Source organism: Larus michahellis, chromosome 31 (assembly GCF_964199755.1).
Source record: "Larus michahellis chromosome 31, bLarMic1.1, whole genome shotgun sequence".
Classification (NCBI taxonomy): Eukaryota; Metazoa; Chordata; class Aves; order Charadriiformes; family Laridae; genus Larus; species Larus michahellis.
The window spans coordinates 84,252-94,266 of NC_133926.1; the positions used below are offsets into that span (position 1 = coordinate 84,252).

General features: G+C 71.7%; 2 protein-coding genes, 1 long non-coding RNA gene and 1 other non-coding gene across 7 annotated transcripts in view; 3 read left to right on the forward strand and 1 right to left on the reverse strand.

The window, feature by feature from the left end:
* The first annotated feature begins 1,253 nt into the window (after positions 1-1,253).
* Positions 1,254-1,388, forward strand: LOC141735390 (small nucleolar RNA SNORA57). The gene has a single exon (XR_012584706.1). It is a non-coding gene; the product is annotated as a small nucleolar RNA SNORA57 (small nucleolar RNA).
* Positions 1,389-1,814: 426 nt separating this feature from the next.
* Positions 1,815-3,194, forward strand: UQCC3 (ubiquinol-cytochrome c reductase complex assembly factor 3). Of its 2 annotated transcripts, none has more exons than XM_074568015.1 (3): positions 1,815-2,031; positions 2,114-2,608; positions 2,987-3,194. In XM_074568015.1, the coding sequence occupies exons 1-3, from the start codon at positions 1,830-1,832 to the stop codon at positions 3,052-3,054; spliced, it is 765 nt and encodes a 254-aa protein (XP_074424116.1). In that variant the 5' UTR covers positions 1,815-1,829; the 3' UTR covers positions 3,055-3,194. The 2 variants fall into 2 exon arrangements, with proteins under 2 accessions (XP_074424116.1, XP_074424117.1); XM_074568016.1 differs by having other exon boundaries at positions 1,873-2,031; positions 2,114-2,283.
* An 83-nt stretch (positions 3,195-3,277) lies between these two features.
* UBXN1 (UBX domain protein 1) overlaps positions 3,278-10,015 on the reverse strand; it is an 8,127-nt gene continuing 1,389 nt past the window's right edge. The window contains exons 2-16 of one of the 3 annotated variants that reach the window (XM_074568036.1): positions 8,891-8,972; positions 8,343-8,486; positions 8,067-8,201; positions 7,880-7,977; positions 7,376-7,523; positions 7,204-7,249; positions 6,856-6,906; positions 6,153-6,596; positions 5,842-5,895; positions 5,579-5,737; positions 5,046-5,189; positions 4,610-4,661; positions 4,304-4,390; positions 3,789-4,005; positions 3,278-3,421 (exon numbers count right to left, since the gene is read on the reverse strand). In XM_074568036.1, coding sequence (XP_074424137.1) covers positions 3,372-3,421; positions 3,789-4,005; positions 4,304-4,390; positions 4,610-4,661; positions 5,046-5,189; positions 5,579-5,737; positions 5,842-5,895; positions 6,153-6,596; positions 6,856-6,906; positions 7,204-7,249; positions 7,376-7,523; positions 7,880-7,977; positions 8,067-8,201; positions 8,343-8,486; positions 8,891-8,972 — 1,911 coding nt within the window. In that variant the 3' untranslated portion in view covers positions 3,278-3,371. Of the gene's footprint in view, positions 3,422-3,788; positions 4,006-4,303; positions 4,391-4,609; positions 4,662-5,045; positions 5,190-5,578; positions 5,738-5,841; positions 5,896-6,152; positions 6,597-6,855; positions 6,907-7,203; positions 7,250-7,375; positions 7,524-7,879; positions 7,978-8,066; positions 8,202-8,342; positions 8,487-8,890; positions 8,973-10,015 lie in introns of those variants that run through there. The other 2 variants (XM_074568037.1, XM_074568038.1) reach the window with 2 other exon arrangements.
* LOC141735370 (uncharacterized) lies at positions 7,381-8,553 on the forward strand. The gene is made up of 3 exons (XR_012584695.1): positions 7,381-7,519; positions 7,860-8,186; positions 8,415-8,553. It is a non-coding gene; the product is annotated as an uncharacterized LOC141735370 (long non-coding RNA).

A 10,015-nucleotide genomic window follows, 5' to 3' on the forward strand; every position in this document is an offset into this window, starting at 1 on the left:
TGGGCAGCCTATTCCAATGTTTAATAACCCTTTCAGTGAAAAAATGTCTCCTAATATCTAATCTAAACCTCCCCTGACGTAACTTGAACCCGTTTCCCCTCGTCCTATCACTTGTCACCAGGGAGAAGAGGTCAGCCCCCATCTCTCTACAACCTCCTTTCAGGTAGTTGTAGAGGGTGATAAGGTCTCCCCTCAGCCTCCTCTTTTCCAGGCTGAACAACCCCAGCTCCCTCAGTCGTTCTTCATAAGGTTTGTCCTCCAGGCCCCTCACCAGCTTTGTAGCCCTTCTCTGGACACGCTCCAACACCTCAATGTCCCTCTTGTAGCGAGGGGCCCAAAACTGAACGCAGTACTTGAGGTGGGGCCTCACCAGTGCCGAGTACAGGGGGATGATCACTTCCCTAGTCCGGCTCACCACACTATTCCTGATACAGGCTAGGATGCTGTTGGCCTTCTTGGCCACCTGGGCACACTGCTGGCTCATATTCAGCCGGCTGTCAACCAACACTCCCAAGTCCTTTTCTGTCGAGCTGCCTTCAAGCCATTCTGCCCCAATCCTGTAGCGCTGCATGGGGTTGTTGTGACCCAAGTGCAGGACCCGGCACTTGGCCTTGTTGAACCTCATACCATTGGTCTCAGCCCATCGGTCCAGCCTGTCCAGATCCCTCTGCAGAGCCAACCTACCCTCAAGCAGATCAACACGCCCGCCCAGTTTAGCGTCATCTGCGAGGTCCCGGGGCCCCGGGGGATCCTGGGGCGCTCCTGGAGGGTGGGGGGGTACCGGGGGGCGCCCCAGTGGGTCCCAGATGATACTCGAGGGGCTCTGGGGGGTCCCCCACCCCACGGGGGGGCACTCACCGCCGCTTCTGCCGCCCGCCCACCCCCCCGCGCCAGCCCCCGCCGCCGCTTGAGCGGCTTCTCCTTCAGCTCCTGGGGGGGACACGGGGCCGTTACCGGGCTACCGACACCCCCCACCCCGCTGTTCGATCCCGATCGCACACCGACCTGCTGCCCCAACTCCCGTATTGACCTCACTTCCGCTCGCTAGTCCCGCCCTGTCACCGCTCCTATTGGCCCGCGAGCTCGGGGAGGGAAGGGGGGCGGCCGCGGATTGGCGGAGCCCACCACGGCGCCCTCTGATTGGCGGGTCCTATCGCTCCGCCCAGCGCGAGGGGGTATATAAGGGGCGGCGCGCTGGAGGGCCGCCATTTTGTGGCTGAGGTGAGGCGGGAGGCGGTGGGGGGCGGGCGGTTCCTCCCGTTCTTGGCAGGCCCCGGCGGCGCCGTGCCCGGGCCTGGGATGTTCGGAGGTAGAGTAGTGGCCGGCGCGAAGTCTTCGGTGCCCGCGGGTCCCCTCCGCCGGTCCTACCCTCACGTGCCGGGACAGCCCGTTACCGAAGAAGCTCCGGTTGGGGGGGGGTGGGGGGGTGGTGAGAGCCCGGTGCCGCCATTTTACTCCTTTTTGTCCTTCCGCAGGGCCCGCCGCGGGACTGGGGTGACGCCGGGGGACACGCTGTCGGTTGAGGGGGGAGTGGGGGGGGTCCGGTGGTGCCTCGTTAAGCCTTAATAAAGCCTCTCCCGCACCCGTACGCCTCGTCTCGTCCTTCCGTTACCGGCCCCGGTGCGTCCGGGTTCTTTGTCCCCAGGTTGTGAGGCACGGCGTGGGGGCCAACAACCTCGCCGCCACACAAGGGGGTTCCCCACGTGCGTCTCTGCGCCCGATCACGCACGTCACCGGCGGGGGGGGGACGGGGAGTCGTCCCCGGTTCGCGGCCCCGGCGGGTCCTCCAGCGGGGTCCTCCAGCGAGGTCGTCTGACCCGTGCGTCTCTATGGTAGCGAAGGCGCAGACAAGCCCGGAAGTGGCGGGCTCTGTGGCGCGCGCGGCGCAGAGCGGTCCGCGGAGGCGTGGCCATGGAGGCGGCGCGGCACTGGGCGCGGGCGCTGCTGCGGGGCGCGGTGCCGGTAGCGGCCGGGCTGCTGCTGTGGGTGGCGGTGGGCGCGGGCGAGGAGCGGCGCCAGCAGACGCTGAAGGTAAAACCGGGCCCGGGGCGGGTTTTAGAACCACCGAGGCCGGGGGGAGCGTTACGGGCCTGACCCGGTGTCGGTTCCGCAGGCCCTGCCCGAGGTGAGCCCCGAGCTCCTGGCGCAGCGGCGGCGGCAGAACGAGCTGGTGATGGCGGCGCTGCGGGAGGCGGCCGAGACCGACGAGAACGTGGCGCGGCGGCCGGTGCCGTGGCGGAAGTAACGGCGGCGCACCGGGACACTCCCTCCCCCCCACCTCCGGTAATATCCCCCCTCACTCCCGGAACCATTGCGCCAGGCGGCAGTTGCACCCGGACGGCCAGGCGCTGTTGCGCACGGCCCCTTTTTCGCGCCGCGCCCCGCCCGCGCCGCGTCACTTCCGCCGCCGCCATGGAGCCGCGGGGCGCGGGGGAGGCGGTGGCCGCACCGGCCAGGCCGCTGTTCGGCGGGTGCTGGAGCTGCCGCGTCCTCAGCGGCTCCGCGCTGCTCCTCGCCGCCCTCTGGATCTACCAGGGCCCGCGGCGCAGCATGAAGCGCGGCGTCCCGCCCTCCTTGGCCGCCATCGCCCAGATCACCTTCGCCATCAGTGAGAGGCGCGGGCGGCACCGCGGACATGGGGGGGTGTGGGGTGTGGGGGTGTGTTCCCATGGCAACGGGGTTTGGGGGGGGCCCCATGGGGGGTGGGGGGGCCATGGGGGGGGGCGGGTCCGGGGTCCCCATGGCAACGGGGGGGAGGGGGGTAGAACTAAGGGTATCCCCATGGATACGGGGCGGGGTCGGGATCTCCATGGCAACGAGGGGTGTCGCCATGGCAACAGGGGATGTGACATGGGGGGGCATCCCCAAGACAACGAGGGGATGGGGGAAATTCCAAGGGGGGGTGGGGGGGGGGTCACACACGACCATGGGGCGTTGCCATGGTAACGGGGGTGGTGACAGTGACACCCTGTGTCCCTCCCCCCAGGTGTGGGGGCCTGGGGCGTCGTCATCCTGGTGGATCCCGTGGGGAAGCAGCTGCGCAAGGAGCCCTGAGGGAGGGCGGGGGGGGTGGCTCCCACCCCCCCCCCCCCCCCCGGTGACACCGTGACCCCCCCCCCTGTCACCCGAAGGGGAGTGACACCGAGCTGGGGGCGCGGGGGGGGGAAGGCACTAAATAAACCATTTCTGCGCCAGCCCTGTCCCTGCTGCTCGGGAACTGGAACGGGGAGGGCGGGGGGGGGGGACGGGGACGGCACAAAGAGACGGTGACAAGGACTCGGGGGGGGGGGTGTGACACGGCCGAGGTTTTATTTGGCCCCGGGGGGGGGTGGGGGGTCCCCGGGGGGTGTCCCCAGGCCCCGCTCCCCCCCTCAGCTCCCCTCCACCTTGGCCACGATGAGGACAGCGGATGGGACCAGGCCTGGGGGGGGGAGAGGAGACATTAATGGGGACCCCCCCCCCAGACCCTGATAAACTCTCAAAAACCCCCCTGACCCCCCCCCAAGACCCCCTGAAACGCCGACACCACCCCAAACCCCGACACCCCCCTGCAAAGACCCCCCTGAAATCCACCCAAAGAGCCCCTCAAACCCCCCAGCGACCCCCCCAGGACCCCCAATGACCTCTTATACACCCCCAAACCCCTCCAGGACCTCCCCAAAGCCTGACACCCCCTTAAAAAAACCCTGAAGGCCCCCCCCCCAAAACCCCCCAGTGACTCCCCCCGACCCCCCCAGGGTCCCCCCAAACCCTGACACCTCCCCAAAATGCCCCCCCCCGGGCCGTACCCAGCTCCTGCAGGGGTTTCTCCATGTCCTCCTCGGTGAAGCGCCGGGGGGGGAAGGCCGTGCGCAGGCAGAAGGGCTCAGGCAGGGGGGGGGTGTCGCCGCCGGCCCCCCCCAGCCCCCCCCCGTCGCGCTGCAGCTGAACGAAGAGCCGGACGGCGGCCAGCGGCTCCCGCGCCCGGAAGCTCTGGGTCAGCGCCCGCCCGTCCGGCAGCCGCACCTGGGGGGGCAGGGGGGGTCACGGCACCGTCCGACCCCCCCCGGGGTTCACCCCCACCCTGGGACCCCCCCCAGGACCACACGCACACCCCTCCCCCCACAAGAAACCCCTGCAGCCCCTGGAGCCCTCCCCCCATAGGCCCCTTCTCCCCCCAGGAAACCCCTGGGATGGGACCCCCAGGACCCCCCAGTCCCCCCCAAAACCTTCACACCCTCCCCAGGGACCCCCCCAACGACCCCCCCAAACCCACATCCCCCCCCTCGGGACCCCCAACCCCAATTCCCCCCCGTCCCCTGACCTGGATGCGGCTCTGCTCGTACTCCCGCTGCGGGGGGGGCCGGGGGCCGGGGGGGGGCGGCTCGGGGGGGGCCGGGGCCGGCCCGAACTGCGGGGGGAGGGGAGCAGGGGGTGATCCATCGGGATGCGCTCCGTCCCAGTGGAACCCCCTGGATCCCAGCGGGATCCGCTCCGTCAGAGGCACCCGCCCGCTCCCGGGGGATCCCCCCGCTCCCGGCAGGATCCGCCCCATCCCGGTGGCCCCCGCTGGGATCTGCTGGGGCCTTGGGGACCCACTGGATGCCGAGGGATCCCCCCCCCCCCTCACCTTCTGGGCTCGCTCCGCCTTGTCCCGCTCGATCTTCTCCCGCACCCGCTGCCTGGGGGGGCAAAGCGGGGGCGGGGGAGTTTGGGGGGGCCCCAGGGGCTGGGGGTCCGTCCCCCCCCGATCTGAGGGGTCTCCAGCGGTCGGGGGGGGCCCCGGAGGGGGGTTTGGCCCCCTCCCCCCCCCCATTGCATGCCCAGGGGTTTGGGGGTGGATCCTGGGTGTTTGGGGGGGCCCCAAGGGTTTGGTCGTTCCCCCCCCCTCCACTTTTGGGTTCCCCCCATAGTTTTCGCCCCTCCCCCCCAGTTTTGGGGTGCTCCCCTGGGAGTTTCAGGGCTGCTCTGGGGTGGGCCCCAGGGGCTCAGGGTGTCCCCAGGGATTTGGGTGCCCCCCCCGGGGGTTCTGGGGTCCCCCCCCCCCCTCCCGGTGCCCCCCCCACCTGGCCAGCCGCTCCTCGGCACGTTCCCGGCAGCGCTGGGCGGCCGCTCGCCGCGTCTCCTCCTCCCGCAGCTGCTGCCGCAGCCGCCCCAGCTCCTGCCCCCGCCGCCGCCGCGCCCGCTCCTGCCCCGCCAGCGCCAGCAGCCTGGGGGGGACGGGGGGGCACCCCCAATTAGGACACCCCCCCGATACCCCCGAACCCCCCCGACACACACCCCAAAACCAGGCACAACTCCCTAAACCCCCCCCTTCCCCCCCAAACCCAGAGCCCCCCAAACCCGCTCCTGCCCCGCCAGCACCCGGGGCGGGGCACCCCAAAATTGGGACACCTCCCCGGCCCCCCCCAGCGGGAACAGCCCCCTAACCCCCCCTTCACTCCCAAAACGGGGCACCCCCCCCACCCCAGCACTGGGCACTCCCGGGGGGGGACACAGCAGGGACACAGCCCCACTGTCCCCACCCCAATGGGACCCCCCCTTTGCCCCCCCGTGTCCCCACGCCGGGGCAGTGACAGCAGCGCCCCCCCCCCCTCACCTCTGGGCCTCCTCGTCCTGTGCCGCCGGCCGGGGCCCCCCCGTGGTGTCACCCCCCGTGGTGTGACCCTCCGGCTCACGGCCGGCGTCACCTCCCCCCGGGGGGGGCACGTCTTCCTCCAGGTCCTCCAGGTCGGGGTCGTCCTCGTGAGCCACCAGCCTGGGGGGGGACACACGGGGGGGGGACACACGGCGGTGTCACAGGGTCGGGGACACGGGGGCGGTGACACGGGGAAGGGAGGAGTGACACCGGCACACACTCACCAGTCCATGGCGGGTTCGATTCCCCGGTGCCCCGTCAGCTCCAGCGCCCGCTGCCTGCGGGGACCCGTCACCGGGACACCGGGACCCCACCAGGACCCTCCCCCGGGGACTCTGGGACCCCCCCCCGGGACACCAGGACCCTCCCCCGGAGACATTGTGACTCCCCGGGACATCGGGACACCCACCCCCGTCCCTCTCCCGGGGCTCCCGATCCCCCCTCGGGGTCCCGGCGTCCCCCGCGGTGTCCCCAGTCTCGGCCCGGTGCCCCCCTCGGGGTCCCGCCCCCCCGGCCCCCCCCCGCCCGCTCTCACGCCCGCCGCGGCCCGAAGCCCATCTCCAGCAGCGCCTCCAGCTCCCGCCGCGCCATGGCGGCACCGGAAGGGGCGGGGCCGCGCGGGGTCACGTGTGCGCGTGGGGCGACGCGCTGTTTGTGCACGTGACCCGGGGGGGGGGGGGCGCGCGACGTCACGTGGGGCGACGGCGGCCGCGGGGGGACAAACGGCGGCGGCGCCACCGCGACGCGGATCCCGGCCCCCCCCCGCCCCACAGACGCCCCACAGACACCGGGAGGCCGCTCTGGCGGAGGGGGAGGGGTGTTTATTGGGGGGGGGTCGGTCAGGAGCTGGCGCAGAGGTGGCGGGGGCGGGGGTATGGGGTGGGGGAGGGGGCGGCGGCCGGCGGGACCCCCCCGCCCCCCCCCGCCCCCTCTTCCGCCGGGGGGGGAGGGGCCGCCGCGAGCAGGGGGGGGTCGGCCTCTGGGGGGGGGAGAGGGGAGACGTCAGTGACCCCCCAAAACTGTGTTCCCCCCCCCCCCAAACCCGGGTCCCCCCCCCCACCCGCGCGACCCCCCCGAAAACGGGGGAACCCACCCAAATCGTGCCCCCCCCCCCAAACTGGGTGCCCCCCCCCCCCCAAACCTTGCCCCCTCCCACCCGAACTTGGGTGTCGTGTCCCGTCCCCCCCCCCCCCCAAAACCGGGTGAATCCACCCAAATGGTGGGTGCCCCCCTCTCACCCTCGCTGGCCCCCAGCGTCTCGGGGCCGTCGCTGCCGGGGGGGGAAGGGTCTGGGGGGGGAAGGGGAGACATCAGTGACCCCCCCCCAGAGAAACCCCCCCGCCCCTCCCCCCCAAACAACCCCGAGCCCCTCCCCCCTTGTCCGCCCCTCCCCCACCCCCCCCAAAATACCCCCCAAGGACCCCCCCAGCCCCTCCCCCACCCCACATCCCCCTCCCCCATCCCACACCCCTCCCCGCCGTACCCCCCCTCCCCTCATCTTCGCCCCCCCTCCCCCATGCCCCTCCCCGCCCCCCTCCCCCCATTCCTCCGCCCCTCCCCCACCCCCCGCCCCTCCCCCATCTCACCCTCCCCCCCCTCCTCCTCCTGCGGGGGGGGGTCGCTCCGTGTCTCCTGGGGGCGGGGGAGGGGAACAGGGTGGGGGAGGGGTGAGCGATAGCACACACCCCCCCCCCCCGGGGTGGGGGAGGGGGGGTTGTGGGGTCCCCGCCGCCCCTCCCTCACCCCCTCGGGTCTCACCTGTGGGGGGGGGGAGGGGCGGGGCCCCCCCCAGAGGCCGCCCCTCCCCCAGCGCAGGGTCCCGGCGAGGAGGAGGAGGGTGAGGAAGGTGAAGTTCCCGGCGACCCCCAGCAGCGCCGAGGTCAGCGGGAAATGGTGCAGCAGGTACCTGTGGGGTGGGGATATGGGGCAGGGTGTGGGGCTGGAGTGGGGGACCAGGCTATGGGGGGGATGGGGTGGGGCTATGGGGCTACCGGACAGAGCAACGGGGCCATCTATGGGGCTGGTTACAGGGCTGTCTATGGGGCTAATCCATGGCGCTGGCTATTAGGTTGGCCGTGGGGCTGGCTATGGGTCTGGCCATGGGTCTGTCTACGGGTCCAGCTGTGGGTCCAAGCCCCAGGGCTGTCTATGGGGCTGTCTATGGGTCCGGCCGTGGGTCTGTCTATGGGTACGGCTGTGGGTACGGCCGTGGGTCTATTTATGGGTCTGTCTATGGGTCCAGCCGTGGGTCGGGCCCCTCACCTGATGCCGCTGAACTCGGCGTGGACGCGCAGGCGGGCGCCGTAGAACTGCACCCGTTTGCTCTGGATCTGCAGCACCGCCCCCGCCGTCGGCACGTACTTGTGGGGCAGAGCGTTAAATGTGGGGCAGAGCGGAGGTCGGGTCCACAACTCCCCCGCCACCCCCCCCCCCGGGCCCCACAACTCACGGGATCCTCCCGGTACTGGGAGCAGAGCTCGACCTCCAGCGTCTGCGTCTGCTCGGCGAAGCCGGCGAGGAAAAGCCCGGCGAAGGCCACGGTGTGGAGGGTGCGGAGCAGCGGGGAGCGGTAATGCAGCATGGCCTGTGGGGCGGGGAAACGTGGGGCACCCCCCGACCCCGCTCCTGCCCCACACATCGATGGAGCACCCCCCCCCTCCCCCCAGCTCCCCCCTAACCCAGCTCCAGCCCCACGGCCCTCCCCGCCCCACGGCGCCCCACGTACGGCGCGGGCGGCGGAGGCCAGGGGGCGGCCGGCGGGGCCGTAGCAGCTGATGTTGACCATGAACATCCCCAGGGCCCGGTTGGGCGGCGACTCCGGCAGCTCCAGCTCCAGCGAGATGCGGTACAGCTGCCCGTAGAGCAGCACCTGCGGGGCACGGCATGGGGCTGCCCCACAGAACGGGGGGAGGCGGGGGGAACGCCCCCCCCCCCCCCCCAGGCCAGATCCTGCCCCACATGTTGACGGAGCCCCCAAACCCAGCTCCTGGCCTGTAGATTAAAGGGAGCCTCCCACAATCCCACCTCCTGCCCCACAGATCTATGGGGCACCCCTCGAACCCGGCTCCTGCCCCACGGATCAATGGAGCCCCCCCCCCAAACCCAGCTCCAGCCCCACAGATCTATGGGGTGCCCCCCATCCTCCCGAATCCCACCTTCAGCCCCCCCCCCAATCCCACCTCCAGCCCCGTAGATCGACGGGGCCCTCTCCCCAGCCCCTCCCCCGCCTCCCCTCCAGCCCCACAGATCTATGGGGCGCTGCCCCACACTCACGGCCTGGCGGTTGGCCCCCAGCAGGGAGACGTTGGCGGTGGGGAAGGAGCAGAGCTCGGGGCCGGGGGAGGCACAGTCCGTCCTGGGGGGGCAACATGGGGGGCGTGAACAGGGGGGGAGGGGGGTAAAAGTGGGGGGAGGGGTGGGAAAGCAGGGTCTCTGGGGTGGGGGAGGGGCAGGGGAAGGGGAGGGGTTTTAAGGGGGGAAGGTATAAAGGGGGTCAGGAGGGTCCAAGGAGGGCTCGGGGGGGGGGGGGGGGGGGGGGGGTGTCTATGGGGTGGAGGAGGGGCACAAAGGGGGGTCGGGGGAGTGGGGGAGGGGCGGGGGGTGGTTCTATTGGGGGGGAGGGGCAGGTGAAGGGGGAAGGGTGGGTTTAAGCGGGGGGAGGGGAGGGTTTGGGGGGGGAGGGTGTAAGTGGGGGTCTGTGGGGCAGGGGGGGTGTCTGGGGGGGTCTATGGGGGTGTCTGGGGGCAGGGAGGTCTGTGGAGGTGTCTATGGGGCGGTGGGGTCTATGGGGGGGTCTATGGGGGAGGGGGTGTCTGTGGGGGGGTCTATGGGGGTGTCTGTGGGGCGGGGGGGGTCTGTGGGGTGTCTGTGGGGCAGTGGGGGTCTATGGGGGGGTCTGTGGAGCAGGGGGGTGTCTGGGGGGGGTCTATGGGGGTGTCTGTGGGGCGGGGGGGTCTGGGGGGTGTCTGTAGGGGTGTCTGTGGGGCGGTGGGGGTCTATGGGGGGGTCTGTGGGGCAGGAGGGGTGTCTGGGGGGGTCTATGGGGGTGTCTGTGGGGCAGGGGGGGTCTGTGGGGTGTCTGGGGGGGTGTCTATGAGGCGGGGGGGTCTGTGGGGCGGGGGGGTCTGTGGGGTGTCTGGGGGGGTGTCTATGAGGCAGGGGGGTCTATGGGGGGGTCTGTGGGGCAGGGGGGGTCTGTGGGGTGTCTTGGGGGGTGTCTGTGGGGCGGTGGGGTCCATGGGGGGGTCTATGGGGGAGGGGGTGTCTGTGGGGGGGTCTATGGGGGTGTCTATGAGGCGGGGGGGTCTGTGGGGCAGGGGGGGTCTGTGGGGTGTCTGGGGGGGTGTCTATGAGGCGGGGGGGTCTATGGGGGGGTCTGTGGGGCAGGAGGGGTGTCTG

Bases quoted from the DNA above. Each gene is read 5' to 3' on its own strand.
- UQCC3 (XM_074568015.1), top strand. From the start codon at position 1,830: ATGGTAGCGAAGGCGCAGACAAGCCCGGAAGTGGCGGGCTCTGTGGCG. The intron at 2,032-2,113 runs GTAAAACCGGGC...TCGGTTCCGCAG, and splicing joins GGCGCCAGCAGACGCTGAAG to GCCCTGCCCGAGGTGAGCCC. The intron at 2,609-2,986 runs GTGAGAGGCGCG...CCCTCCCCCCAG, and splicing joins CCAGATCACCTTCGCCATCA to GTGTGGGGGCCTGGGGCGTC.